This window comes from Stylophora pistillata, chromosome 6 (assembly GCF_964205215.1).
Source record: "Stylophora pistillata chromosome 6, jaStyPist1.2, whole genome shotgun sequence".
Lineage (NCBI taxonomy): Eukaryota > Metazoa > Cnidaria > Anthozoa > Scleractinia > Pocilloporidae > Stylophora > Stylophora pistillata.
In genome coordinates, this window is record NC_142524.1 from 768,417 (window position 1) to 783,824 (window position 15,408).

The 15,408-nt window shown below is 38.5% G+C and overlaps 1 protein-coding gene across 1 annotated transcript; it reads right to left on the reverse strand.

Moving 5' to 3' along the window:
• Window positions 1-1,676: 1,676 nt before the first annotated feature.
• LOC111342829 (legumain) lies at window positions 1,677-13,490 on the reverse strand. Its single transcript, XM_022949950.2, has 15 exons — window positions 13,273-13,490; window positions 11,894-11,991; window positions 11,323-11,353; window positions 10,667-10,717; window positions 8,931-9,016; window positions 8,618-8,693; window positions 8,114-8,176; window positions 7,396-7,465; window positions 6,019-6,137; window positions 5,482-5,571; window positions 4,587-4,679; window positions 4,372-4,488; window positions 3,600-3,764; window positions 3,029-3,096; window positions 1,677-2,339 (listed from the first exon to the last, which is right to left on the reverse strand). Exons 1-15 carry the CDS (start codon window positions 13,387-13,389, stop codon window positions 2,294-2,296), a joined length of 1,290 nt encoding a protein of 429 aa, XP_022805685.2. The 5' UTR covers window positions 13,390-13,490; the 3' UTR covers window positions 1,677-2,293.
• Window positions 13,491-15,408: the final 1,918 nt, after the last annotated feature.

Sequence of the window (15,408 nt, forward strand, 5' to 3'; positions counted from 1 at the left end):
ACGTAACGGATTTTATCTATATTTTCATGAGAACAAGTGTACGGTACTCTACGTTAAACTACACGTTACTCGATTTGATTTTGTAAGGTTCTCAAATTCAGTTTAAGTTTCTCTCCTGTTGAAATATATATGAGTCATTTATTCAATTATATGCAACATCGAGCAATTTCTTTTTCACAGAGTGAAAATCTACTACCCTTCGAGTACAATATAGGTTCTACTATATACCCCTACTTCCCTTCACAGCCACTTTCATAGCGTGCATGACAGGCGCTTATTTAGCCGAGCGAAGCGCAAGACGCGAGCGCGGGGCGAGACGAATCACGTTATTTTTCTCTTCCCCTCGTCTTGCGTCCCGTGCTCGCGTCTAGTACTTCGGCCTGGATAGCTCCCGCTTGGCTAATAGGCGCCTGTTATGCTGGCTACCTTTTCCATAGAGTGTCAGTTGAGAAATTTGATCTTGATATAAATCATCCTAAGCTTGAGTTCGGTCAGCAAATAAGAACAATGCCTGATAGGATTGGGTAGATAGGTTTTCATGACGTAGAACTTGGACTGTCTTACGTAATCGGAATGAAAAAAGTCAGTTTGGTCCGAGGGTCTTACTCTTAAATGAAACTATTCCATATCTGACTCAGCTTGGTCACCATCCTCAGGGCTATGAGTCGGGTAACGTGAATGCAGACACGAGCTCTTTCCATCTTGGTCTTTCATGTGCAATGGTTGTGCTTAAGGGAAGCCACCTCCTGGCCCACTGTCTGATACTATCTTTTCCAAGCACATCTTTTAAAATCCAGACAGATGAGAACTGACTCAGCACAGAATGAATTAGAACTTTCAACAACTTTAATTTTTGGGAATGAGATTTTGTAGCGGAATCGGGTATTATCTACTCTAGATTAGATGAGTCATTTTCACATGAAAGGCTTCGCCCTTGTGGATACTGGTGGAAAAGCTTCAACTACGGATCCAACAACAAAATCTTTTAAAACTATGGATCTAAAGTTATTATTATGAACTTTGAATCCGCAGTTACAACTTTTACACCGTTCTCCACATATTTTGTTTTTCGCATTTAGAGTAGTACTTACAAGCCACCATACACTTACTCTCCTTTAGAAAAAAGGCGCCGTGAGTTTTTGTGAACTGCTAAGTTTGTTGAGAGGGCGAAAACACCTTAGCCAGTTCTCTGAAGTGAATGCACTGTAGATTTAATTTGGTTAAGTTCATCTAAAACAAAACTGAAAAGAAGAAAAAATATCACCAGAGGAGGAGAGAAGGCCCTTATGATATTTTTTCTGTAAAAGAAAGAACAAAAAACTTTGAAATTTACTGGTGAATTGTAGGAATGAATTGTATTTTAATTTCTTACATTTGTACTACATTGTGATAATAGAGTTACTAACTTCGGCCATTTAAAAATAAATCGACATTTAGACAAAGGTTTTCTTTGAGATATTTATCGAAAATTTCACCAAGTTTCTCAAAGAACTGCTTCGCTCTGCTAACCTCCATGGTTATTCCAGGAATTCAGTGAAAGAAACAAGTTCAAATTACCCACGAAAGAAAACCTTTTTTAATGGAGGGAAAGACGAATTGGGAATGGGGGGAAGGATAGGAAGGAAAAAAAGAAAGGAACGATTATTGAAAGCAACAGAAAGCAAAATAGTAAAATGTCAGGCTCTCAAGCGAACATTTTTTATTGAATATGTGCAATCTACACATATTTAAGCTCCATCCACATATCTATGAAAAAATAAGATAAACAAACAAAATGAACAATTCGCGTCACATTACACTTAACGCATTGCAATGGTACTTTGGAAGCAACCACTAACCGATCGGTTTATACGATTCATTTTTAATGCAAAGAAGGCGCAATTACATGGTAACATTGCTATCACGTTTGAAATCACTCAAAACATAAAATAGAATTCTTGTTTTTATTCCTGGCCTAAGCTCAATTGTTAGCCCACGGGAGATACAATTCTACAAGTTGTAAAATATCTTGAACTTTTATATCTCAGTTCTGACTAAGTTCTTCATTCGAAGGTTAGTTTCACCAGGAATGAATTATTGGTAATCTAGACGCTGGCTTGCAGCGGTCGGCAGACCAAAGAATAAAGTAAAATAAAAATGAATATCATCAAGCAAATTGAAAAAAAACATTGGGATACAAAGTATACAAATTAAAAACTATCTAGAAATGTTAAAAAAAGGATCGACTTATGTGACAATAACTAAAAGCCTCAGGCTTTGCAAACAGGTAAAAAAAAGTAGACAGAGTGTTCCTTTAGTACTTGATTCCAGCACACTCTCGCATGATTGCAGATACAATCCTGTTGGAGATAAAATCATGGCGAATGTTAAGAAGAGTAATTCACTAGAACGATGTGTATTTAAAGATTAAAAAAAAGAGGAGAGGAAAGGAAAAGAGAAATTCCCAAGGCTCTCTTCGTACTGATTTGATTGTTGCTGTCAATTTCCAAAATGGAGGCGTTGCATGTCCATTTTGTGTTCGAATTTTTTTTTTTCATTTAGTGCAATGTTTTGTTTCGTTTCATTTTGCTTGGATTTGATTTTCCCCTAACTTTGGTTCCATAGGCGTGGCACTAAAACTCCAAGAAACCCCTTTTTCTTTCTCGGTTTTGTTTTTGATTTGTTTGGTGTTGTTGCAGTCGCGCTATGAATGAGGATAAAGCTGACGAAATAGGATTTTATTACATGGTAACAAAGTAATAAGACCTGTTAAGACCGTTTTAGAAGAGAGGGGGGAGGGGAGGGACCCTGAGGTACCTTTCCACGACGTATACTTATTGCGGCAATGTTAACGAGAAATCCTCTGCCTCTAGAGTTCAATAAAATGCCTGCATGAAGACCCCCACCCAGCTCCCAGCAGGGAATATTTTGCGTCTTTTAGGGGATTTTACCGGTTTCTACCCTGCAGATGTTAACCAATAAATTGCAAATAAAGATAGCGTTATAATAACTACCAAGAAATTGAAAGCAGGTGTATGACCACACTCACATTTCAGCTGGAATGTTTTCCTCGCATAAGTTAGAGAGGGCGTAGACGTGACGCAGGGCGTGGTCATTCTGAGAAAATTCAAAAACAGCATCATGAGTATGAGGAGTGACTAAGAAGGCCTTTTTGTGGGCAAGAACTCCCAATTTTTGCAGTGAGTCCGAGAGCATTCTTCTTCTTTTCTCTCTGCATTCAAATAGTTGTAGATCAGTAAGCAAACCAAAGCCGTAAATTCCTTCCAGGAGATGGTCGTTCCCGGGAGAAAGTAGCGGAGCAATTGGGTTTCTAAAACCTTAAATCAAACTTTGCTGTATTGCGTAAAAAATGAAAGGCGTCTCTAATATCATCCATCAGAAAAATGTCGGGTTGTGACGATACTTGTTTCAAAATGTATTCTCCCTCTTGTTTCAGAATTACGACAACACTTTCAGGATATCTCACGGATGAAAAGGTGTCTTTGTCACTATTAAGTTGCACCATACAGTAGAGTTTTCGAAACTTTTCGAGAGTATCAGAATACCTCTGCCCAGGAGAGGGGAGGGTTGGGAGGGTGGGGGCGTTGGGTTGTCATTACCTGTCCCAGATTGTAACAGATCTTTGAGAAAGTTTTGACAGCCTGCCTATAACAGTCAAAGTCTTCCGGATTAGCACGAGTCTTCAGGACCCGAGTCTTCTGCTCCTCAGAGGTGGTACATCGCTGCACAATTGCCTCCATTGTTTTGCTGACACCTTCTTTGCGCTGTTTTTTTGAACAAACAAAACGGACAATTTAAAGTTCGTGGTTTAATGAAGGTTCTTTCACAATGAAAAACATTTTGTTCGGGTGATTCTCGATTTCAATTTTAAATTTAGCAAATCAAATCCAAGTAAGATCGTTTAAACTGTCCACTGTTGCTAGTCTACGTTCAATTCTAATTCCACTCGGAGAGCTGGGTCGAGAGATAAAGTGACGACATGTGGTAATAAGTTGAACCGTTGTTAGTATGTTGAGCCAGATCTATTTGGATAAGCAACACGAGAACTTTGCGTTTGGGATTAACACTGCTGTTCTGCACACAATACTAAAACGTTTTACACATTCTAATCTATCAGTGTGACCCGATAATGAGCCTCTACGCAGGACTAATTTTTCCTTACAACAGAGTAAAGTGGACGATGAGGCTGATTGCATGAGTCATTTAAGGATTCCAACAAAATAGCACAGTTTGATAACCCGTGCACCTTTGCAAACCGTTAAGTGTTCTCCGAAAAAATATCTGAAACGATTTTGGATTTCATAAAGGCAATCCAGGTCATAGGAAACATTTAAGACAATTATGTCAAAAGAAAAAAACCTCATACTCTACCTCGATCAATTCTTCGATTTCAAGAGCAATTTTTCGTTTTTCAGCCAGGCTCGCGCTATCCTTCAGGCGGTGGTGAAGGATATTCAGCTCAACATCTGGTGCAGGAATGGCATCGGTCTGCAAATAAATGTAAGCCAACATGTTAGAATTACGCCTTTCATCGAATTTCTTGTTGGAATATTTTCCAGAGTGGCCCAACTACAAGTTGTTCTTACAATTGGTTCCCCACGATACTCCTCTGGAGACTTTCCGGAAACAATTCCCGTGCCGTCACCTTGGAATTCGTCCAGGTCATCACCATCAAAATCCTGTCAAAGAAAAAACTCGCCTTATCATTTTAGCTTCATCTTAATGTCAAAAGGCATGAAAAGATAAGTGGATGCATCTTTATCACTTACAACCTGAACAGAGCCACTTAGAGAATAAGTGCACTTTTCGTGGAAAGGCCTGAGAATTCCACACTGGAGAAGCTACGTGCTCAATTTGTGATTATATTTCTTTCCTCTCTAGTAGAAGAAATGGTGCTCTTATCGATTGCTTTGCACTATCATTTACAGGGTTCGAGATCTGGCCGGGTTACTGTGTCAGTGTGTTGTGTTCTCAAGCAAGACACTTTACTTTCACAGAGCCCTTCTCCACCCCAGAGCATGAATGGGTACTGGTGACCTGTCAGGGAAAGACGACGAAATACTTACTTGGGGGAGACAGGGGTGGGGGAGAGTTAAGCATCCCATCCAGAGCGGGTAGAAATACACAAGTCCCAAATAAAACCGCCATAAACTTCGATTGATGGGTGCAGAATTTACCTTCCTTACCATTTACAAAGGATTTCCCCGTTTTCGACATAGATGGACCTTTTTCCAGTTTCATTAGCATGAAGCCACGAGTAGAGCTGCAATTTGTATTGAACGTTAATTTCTACCAATTTTCCCGACAGTTTACCACAACCCATTTACACTCCGAGGTGGAGGAGAAGGGCATTGTATGAGTACCATAGAAAATGAAACAGTAGCTCAGCCAGGGCTTGAACTCGGATCTCCCGATCGGCTCAATCGAGTCCACCACTGCGCATATCAACAACCTCATTCGTTCAATATATAACAAATATACCAGGTCTCCATACTGCATCACGTGACTGGTGTTCGTCTCCTGTTTCACAATTTGGAATTGCTTCAAGAGTGTCTCCTTAGTTAAATCAACCTGCACATTCATATGAAATCAAACAGAGACTAATTACTAAAGCAGGTAAATAAATCGTGAAAGTTTGCGCTAAGTTTTAGATCGATTGATAACTGATGACAAAATAACTGCTTTGAATCTTGTGGCTTTCCTGTACTCCAAGCCTGTCCAGTTGTATAAAGGGCGTATAGCGCTATGCAAGGGATTGATCACTATCCAGCGGACAAATGTTAACAAAGCGCACTGTACTGTCCATCGGATGGAGATTTATCGAGTAGATAACTTCAGCCACCCTTCGAAAAGTCAGGGGTAAAGTTAGAGATTTCGCTGTTAACAATTTGTTTTCCAGGACAAATCCATGGTATGGAATTACCATTACTAACAAAACAAACCACTTTTGAGAGACGAATGGGTTGGACCTCAGCACTGCGAAAATAAAAGGAGAAGTTAGTTGTGTTACATACGTACCGCATCAGAGTTTTCCATCCACTTGACAGAGTACACATCTCCAAGGTAGGTTTGCCTCTTCTTGTCATAGTAGCAGGCATATGAGGATTCATGGCGATTGGCAGCAGTAGTTGCATAGACTAAAAAAAATGATTCATTAGCATAGATAAATAGCCACTTAATGAAAAAGTGACACAGACAAATAGTTACATATGATGCATGATCCTCGCAGTAGATAGCGCTATTTAAGCAATAGCGAAAATCAGACCTGAAAAGAAAATATAGACAAATAGTGTTCACGAATCGCCGCATGGGGTTTGAAAAACTAAACATGATTTGGTATAATGGATATCTGAAGTTCATATATTTTGAACTGCGGTATTAAATACGTATGATGCACGATCCTTCACAGTAGATAGCGCTATTTATGAAATAGCGAAAATCAGACCTGAAAAAATAAAAAAAAAAATAAAAAAAAACCAGGCCTGTACGGGTTTATTACGAATCAACTTAACGGCCTGCTCCCAGTTGGCTTGTTAGCTCAATTGGCAGAGCGCTGCACTAGTATCACAGAGGTCAGTGGTTGGAATCACGTACTGGCCTGACTTTTTTCAGGTCTGTTTTTCGCTATTGCATAAATAGCGCTATCTACTGCGAAGGATCGTACATCATACGTATTTAATACCGCAGTTCAAAATATATGAACTTCATATATCCATTGTATCTGATTTATCATCATGGGTTTATTACGAATCAACTTAACGGCCTGCTCCTAGTTGGCTTGTCAGCTCAATTGGCAGAGCGCTGCACTAGAATCGCAGAGGTCAGTGGTTCGAATCTCGTACAGGCCTGATTTTTTTCAGGTCTGATTTTCGCTATTGCATAAATAGCGCTATCTACTGCGCAGGATCGTGCATCATACGTAAACATGATTTGGAAGTTGAATCAAGAAGATATTTCCAATTGAATTCTCTTTAAGGTAGATTTTTTTGCGCAACTTATAAAGATAAATTGTGTTGCTGACTAGCACTTCATGTTCTGTCTCAGCCCTTTTTCTCCTTATCTTGATCGTAATACATTAATACCATTTCCACTCTCCCCCTTCCAAGCCAATGCAAAATAAGGCGACCACGGATCAACAATGAATTAAGCTAGACATAAACATGGAAACTCAAATCTTCATAAAATGTTTCATGGTGAAGAAACGACTGCAAGTTCTCTGTTAAGTTATCTGAAAACTTCAACGGATGTTTTGCTATCTAGCTTATGATTCTACATGAAACCTTGCATCCTAACCAAACTCTCTTAATTTTCTTAGTTGTTTATTTAGATTTTTTATCATTGAAATTAACCCAAAAAATGTATTTTGACCCAGAAATACAGGGCTCTGTAACATACTGTCTATGTTGTCCTTCAGCTTGTTGTGAAACATGGATCCTGACTCACAAGCTTCAAGGTAGAACACCAGCTGAGGGAGAAAACATAATACCAGAGCTGTTGTCAGTTATTTCAAGTTGTTTATCTTATTTTTTGCAAGTACTCACCACATTTCCATCATGTAGAGTGGATCAGAGTAGATGCATTAAATCTCTCATTACAACCTAACTTACAGCTTCACATATGGATCAAAGCTAACCAATCACAGCTGACTTTCGATACTTTAGTCCTATAGCCAATGACACCACAGCCTCTGATGATAGCTTCTGCTTACATTGTAAGTTGTCGAAATGTCAATCACTACTACTGACAACAGTTGATCTCACCTACATGTGGTTGATCACACAACTTTTCTTACAAATTTTTAACTTAACAACCATTTCATATATAATTTCATGATTAAAATTAATGACACTGGGTGAAAAGTTGCTTTTTCTTAGCAATTGTCATTGACACATCTGTGAGCCTGGAACAGCATACATTTAATATGTACATGCAATGTCCTGGCACTGACCTCTGGTGACAACTATCACATATTGAAATTTAAATTTACCGTACATTTGATTAAACAAAAAGAAGCAAGGTGCATCATAAACATTGCCATACACTTGTAAATAGTACATTATCTCCTAAATAAAGTATTAAATATTTGATTTATTAGACTACTCTTTCCTCGCACCTTGCTGAATTTCTTGTTTTCATACATCTCATTGAGGGCAGCTATTAAGTCAGGTGCCATCAACTGAAGAGAGAATATTAACTTTGTTCTTTAAGATCAAAATCTAAAGAATCCATGCATGAAACAAGAGAACCTCCACCTTTTTAGCATTGGCCAAGGGAGAGAGGATAACAACGAAGAAAGAGAGAACAATTTTGGAAAGAAAGTTTTTTTCTTTGTTACAGGAGCCTCCAAAAAAATGTGTCAAGACATGCTGCTACAGTCGCACCTGTTATACATGCACAGACTGACACAGAAGGTAGTCTTTAGATGGCAGACTGTTACAAAAAGGATAAAAGATGGCATGAAACAAAATTCCAAGTTTGGTTCTCAATGTCAGAGTTGGAAAGTGATTGAAAGGTGTAGCAATGCATTAAGGCAGATATACTTTACTTGGGAATTTTGCGATTACACTGTCGTACCTGATGCACTGCATAAACATGTTACACCCTGAATCAAACTCACCTCATCACTTGGAAATGCAATGAGTCCAGGAGCTCCATGGTCAGTAAAATAAACAAAAACATGGTCATTTGGCCCACTGAAAAGAACAGAAATTAACATGAATCAAGGAAAATTTTCAGGAGAATGACTTGTTTTGGACAGGTCATAAACGATGCATTGGCTGTTCATTTTAGCCATGCATCAAGATAAAGATGACCTTCTTATTTGTCTTGATATAAATGCATATTAATTATATACAGTACATTAGAGTCACCAAAAATAAATGAAGATGATGACTTACAGCAGTATCTAATACATTGAATTTATACCAAACCTGTCAATCACTTTTCCACTGCCAATGCCACTCATAGCTTGTTTATTTCCCTTCAGAACATTCAAGAAGTTATTTGGTGTTACTTCCTAAACAATGAAATAATTAAATTGAGAAAAATGTCACATTGTTAAGCATTGAAACTGAACATTAACTCCTGTGAATGTCTCCTCTATGTCTTTCTGTCAGATTTTGTTTCAATAAAAAAAGTTTAATGTAATTATACAATCAGTCATGGCAGCAAACTAATTATTAGTTATTATGCATAACTAGATTTTATTTTCTATAACTGGACTTAACACCATTTCTAAAATGGGGCTACCACTTATTGGTTGAAGCAGTGATGGAAGGGAAAGAAAGGAACCATTTCTTACATGGGGCTACTCTTATTGGTTAGAACAGTGAGGGAAGGGAACTAAAAGAGTAACACAAGTGACATGTCAGTGCTCAGGGCAAAGAATTAGGTGTGAGAAATTAGAGTGTGGACTAAAGGCTGAGGGGTGGGGTATGAAGAAAGCAGACTGAGAAGGGTTAGAGTAGGGTTGAAGAGCAAGGACTGATGGGTATGATGAAATACGCTGGGAGTGAGGAGGTCAGGGTTGGGTTAGGAGCAAAGGCTTAAGGAAGAGGGTCGAAGGGTAAAGAACTGGGCATGAGATGTTGAATTGCAGCCAGAGGGCACAGGGCACAGGGCTAAGGGTGAAGAATGATCAGTGCTGAGTGAGGAGGTAGGGCGGGGGAGAGGAAGTGTGAGTGAGTACTAAGGGGTGGTGAGTGATAAACAGAGGAAAAATGTGAGAGGAGTGTGGGCTAGCACTGAGGGCTTAGGAGTAAGAGATGGGAGTGAAGGGTCAGGTGAAGGCTTACAGCTAAGGGATGAAGGGTGAAGTTGAAAGTGGAAAACTACATTTGATATCAAATAAACTAACTATAAAAAATAGGGTTTCAAAGTCAGCCTTCAAGTAATTATAATACATAAATTTGTAGAGATGTACATGTAACCAAAGTCCACCTATGATGTCAAGACACAACTACATTAATACGAGGACAAATTGCTGAGGGGTGGGGTATGAAGAATGCAGATTGAGGAGAAGGGGTAGGGTAGGGGTGACGAGCAAGGACTGATGGGTATGATGAAATGTGCCGAGTGAGGAGGAGGAGTTGGGTTAGGGGCAAGGGCTTAAGGAAGAGGGTTGAAGGGTAAAGAACTGGGCATGAGATGTTGAATTGCAGCCAGAGGGTACAGGGCCAAGGGTGAGGAATGATCAGTGCTGAGGGAGGAGGTGGGGTGGGGAAGGGGAAGAGTAAGTGGGTACTGATGGGTGATAAGTGACAGAGAGGAGTGTGGGCTGAGGGCTGAGGAGTAAGAGATGGGGGTGATGGGTCAGGTGAAGGCTTAGAGCTAAGGGATGAGAGGTGAGGTTGAAATTGGAAAACTGCATTTCATATCAAATAAACTAATAATTAAAAAATAGGGTTTCAAAGTCAGCCTTCTAGTGGTTACATAAATTTGTAGAGATGTACATGTAACCAATATCCACCTACAATGTCAAGCCACAATTATATATGGACAAATTTTCTGAAATTAATTTCCCCTGACTTGAACACCCTGGTGCTGAAATACTTAAAAAATCTTTGAACTTTACCATTAATGACAGTAAAATATAACTCTTCCTACCATTTGAAGATTTCCTTGAAAATTTTTGTGTAAGATTGTATTTGACTTTTGAAACTTTTACCTCTTTTGTGTAGTCTTTAACAACTCCTTTGTACACATCGTCTCCTTTAGGCTGAGTAAGGAAGAGTGAGAGTGATGAAGTTTATAATACAGTATGTTATAACATAGCTTTACTTAAGTGTGTGCTCTGATTGGCTAATACACTTAACCCATTTGCCCGCAGGTTGCATGCTGATGACAGAATGTTCTGCTCTTTCTTCTGCACAAAATAAAAGATTGTAAAAGAAATGGTTAGTGTGCAACCTGCAACCAAAGAGCTATGGATGCACTTGGTAGGTTTGCTTTAAGAACTCAAGATGCTATAATAGTCACTCAAGGTGACAGCTGAGTGCAACTCTCACGCTTCTTTTGTTCTTAGCAACCTCCCATATGTATCCATAACTTGTTGGTTGCACACTGCACGCTAGCCATTTCTTAATTATATCACATGCTCCTTGGGGCAATTACAGGTACATGAAACTCCAGATTAAGCAGATTAAATATATGATATAACAATTCTGTAACTTGAAAATTATCAACACTTGTTTACACTATGCTAACCACACAGAAAATTTATATGTAGCCATCTAGAAGAATAATAATTTTTTTGTATCTTAGATACATACATCAATGGTTAAGAATCAATTAAACATAGATAAAATAATTCAGTCAGCTAACCTTGTTTATAATGATGCCAGGTGTTGGATTCCTAATGATAAACAAGACTACATTTTAGTTTGATTAATTCTAGTCCCTTGCTAAATGGGATGCTTATGGACAAAATATCAAAAAAATTTTCTTGTCCTTGCTTCTTCTCTTGTTTTGACGAATTGTTATAAGTCAACAGTAGTCAAAATTCCAACTAGAGTTTATTGTATGAAGCAACATAGCCCCAACTCACATGCAAGAACAACCATTTACAGGAGGATCATGGGAGAAATGCTTTACACTAGAGCAAAAATGGGTAACAGAATAGGTGCACATTCTCAGCAGGATCCAGAGTCTCCTGGATACAGAAAAAGTATCCCAGTCTCGCAGTCTATGGCATGGTTCACTGAATCTCTTGAATAAAAGCAATGAACTGGCTGGTGAATGTTTTGCTCTGCTGTAGGCTGACATCGTATTCCTGGATTTACTCAAAACATGTCTCCTATGTGTTTGAGCAATAATTTTAGTGCATAACTGCTGAGGGAAATTTGATCTAAGATATAGTCTTCCTGTTATTATTGTAGTTAGGTCCATTACTTACGAGGGATTATTGGCGATGTCATCATACATCATGACCACAATATTTTCATCAGGAATGCCATTTTTGTGGAGGATCTGGTAGGCATGGCATACATCAGCCTAAAAACAAGAATAAGTGCACATCATTTTAAGTTCTCTGAGAAGAGAGCATCTAACTCTTCTCATCGCCAAGAAGTTAGTATAGATAATCGCATGGGGCCGAGTAAAATTAAGGATTAATATCATGCGTGTTTTCGGAAGTTGCTGAAACTGCCCGAGTCGCACAGCGACTCGGGCAATTTCTGCAACTTTCGAAAACACAAGTGATATTAATCCTTAATTTTACGAGGAACCATGTGATTACTTGTTTATAATATAAGGGGCAAAATGTTTTCTTACTGATCTTGCGCAAAACGGGATGCCATTGTTACAAAACAAACAGAAATTTCTTTACCTTGGCAGCCGTTGCTAAGCGATTTTCAGCCAATCATTTTCAAGTAATTTTGCCAGGGGCAATTACAAAAATTAAGAAAAAATGCCCTCTGTCTTGTCCAATCACAATTCAGTAATTTTGCCCGTTATATGATAATAATGGTTATCAGCAGAAGGGACATTACAGAGAATGTTAGTTACACTTAATACCTTACTTGTTTTTGAATAAATTAAAATGGTTCACAGCAAAGCTCAAAAATTATATGGCATAATAGGAATAACTCCGACGACTGTTTAGAGTCGTTTTCAGTTTCGAGTTATAACCAAATTGGCTGACACCGCACAATGTCCTGAATACGGTAATAAAAGAACTTTGTCGCCAAAATTTCCTGAAACAGCGTGACTTTAACCCCATCCTTCATCAAACATGCAGTTTTTTGATAAAAGAAAAAAAGAGAGGAAAAATACCTTCGGGGATAGAATAGTTTCTAGTTATACAGTAATCTTTGCACCGTAACTCCCAAATACCTTCGAAAGCGGAAGTGTCCACTTACTTCATGTCTCGTGACTTTAATTGAATTTGGAACAAATTATCACTTAATGATAAATTGGTACCCGACGTGTTTAAAACCTCTCGATGCCTCACTTACTTCTCTAGATTACTGATTATTCTGATTATTCGTTTCGGGAAATGGAAAAGTAACGATCAGAGCAGAAACCTTTTCAGCGTCTGCCGGCATGACGCAAGCAACTGGGAAACTATCACTTTAAATATTCCCAAGCCTCAAGAAACGTTTAGTCGCCTAAATTTTACACCTTCACATGGTGAAACTACTGAATAACATGTCACATGTATAAATCTCGATGAATCTTAATATTGGATTTTCAACCATTCGCCGTTCTTATGCCGAACTGAAAAGGGTGGAGTGGACCTTGCAGGTTTACTTGCCGATCGATTCTGTTGGTTACCTGGTGCCTGTAGTTGTACCAACCGTTCGACCCCGCTACGATCAGAGCCCAGTGCTTTCCAGTTTCTGCTGAGGCAGCGAGGAATGAAAGACTGAGGAAAAGCAGTCCTCCCAACATTATTTTGTAAATCTCTAGGAAACAAATACCGTACAAAGCTATCCTCTCTTTTAGGGACTCGCATCCAATTGATTCTTAATAGCGTGACTCATTCTTGTAAGCACCCGTGATTACCTCGTGACCAATCCCTAGCCCGTAATCCTCGAACCCAATCTCAGTCGATCATCTCAGTCGCTGTCCGCCGCGATATTACGCAGCCGTCCAAAAAAAGATGCATATTTCCCCGAAATCTCGTGTTACTCGTTTTATTCTGGCGTTTTTTTTACATTAGTTTTCTCACTAAACTCAAAATAAACTGCATACGTAAAGGAAATGGAATGCTGTACCATGGGAATCTGCTGCTTCCAGGGTAGTTTGGAAAATGAAGAATGCCGGAATTGGAAACCGGAACGGGACTACTTGGAATACCGGAATACCCGGAATACCCGGAATACCCGGAATTCCTGGAATGGCCGAAAAATAATAAATTTTTAAAAAAATAAAAGTAAATTGATAAATAAATAAGAACATTGATGATTAAAAATTGATTATAAACTCACAACTTAATTAAATAATTTAATACGAAGTTTTCCTCTGAGGGTCCCAAAAAAAAACACTTATTGGTGCTGTTCATGGAGATGCACGTATTAGAAGTAAAAAAAGTCTGCGTCAGGCCAGTAGCCCATACAGCCTAAGCAATGAAATATTTCTACTCTCCCTCCCTCTGGATGGGATGCTAATCCATCACATGGTTTCTCACCGTTTTAAATTCGCCACCACCCATTTACACGCCTGTAGGATGTCTAGGGTGCCATGACCATTAGGCCACCACGCTTTTCCAGCCGGAATCATTGCAGAAGATTAAACAAATGCAATATTTCCAGCTAGTTTAAAAATATCCAAACTATTAAAAATTAATACTCTACCTTAGATAATTATTAACCACACATTGAGAGCTATCAAAGCAGCTACCATTAAGACCAGCCATCTACAGTTAAAATTTAGAGATCGTTAGTTGCTCGACACCTTTTCGCGTCTATTATAAATACCTTCAATATATACCTTTAAATATATATCTTGTACTGATGGAGTCTTCTAAACAAGGTTTATATTCAAAGGTATATATTGAAGGTATTTATAATAGACGCGAAAAGGTGTCGAGTAACTGACGATCTCTCAATTTCAACTGTAGACAACTGGTCTTAATGGTAGCTGCTTTGAAAACTACCAATGTGTGGTTAATAACTATTTAAGGTAGAGTATTAATTTGTAATAGCTCGGAGCTTTTTACAATTGAACTATTAAACTAATTGGAAATATTGCATTTGTTTAATCTTTTGCGATTATTCCGGCTGGAAAAGCGTGGTGGCCTAATGGTCATGGCGCCCTAGACATCCTACAGGCGTGTAAATGGGTGGTGGCGAATTTAAAACGAGGAGAAACCATGTGATGGATTAGCATCCCATCCAGGGGGATGGGAGAGTAGAAATATTTCATCGCTTAGGCTGTATGGGCTACTGGCCTGACGCAGACTTTTTTTTACTTCTAATACGTGCATCTCCATAAACAGCACCGGTAAGTGTGTTTTTTTTTGGGGGGGGGAACCCTCAGAGAAAAATTTCGTATTAAATTATTTAATTAAGTTGTTTGTGAATTTCTTATTTCTTATTTGTGAATTCTTGTTTATTGTTCTTATTTGTTATTTTATTAGTTCTTATTTGTCCTTAATGGTCGCTTAATAAAAGATATTATATATACAAGGCTAAAATATTAAGAAAAAAATTATTGAAACGTTTAAACCAAAGGTTTCGGCTGTTTGCTATCATGATGGCAAACAGCCGAAAACGTTTGGTTTAAACATTTTAATAATTTTTTCGTAATCTTTTAGCCCTGTATATATAATATATTATTCTTATTTATTTATTAATTTGCTTTTATCTTTTTTAAAATTTATTATTTTTCGGTCATTCCAGGAATTCCGGGTAATCCTGGTATTCCGAGTATTCTGGTTCGGTTCAGAATTCCGGCATTCTATGTTTT

Excerpts from the sequence above, each read along its gene's own strand:
- LOC111342829 (XM_022949950.2), bottom strand. The coding sequence starts at position 13,389 with ATGTTGGGAGGACTGCTTTTCCTCAGTCTTTCATTCCTCGCTGCCTCA. Across the intron at positions 9,017-10,666 it reads TTAAAGACTACACAAAAGAG|GAAGTAACACCAAATAACTT; the intron begins GTAAAAGTTTCA and ends TTCATTGTTTAG. Across the intron at positions 6,138-7,395 it reads GCTGAAGGACAACATAGACA|TCTATGCAACTACTGCTGCC; the intron begins GTATGTTACAGA and ends CATTTTTTTTAG.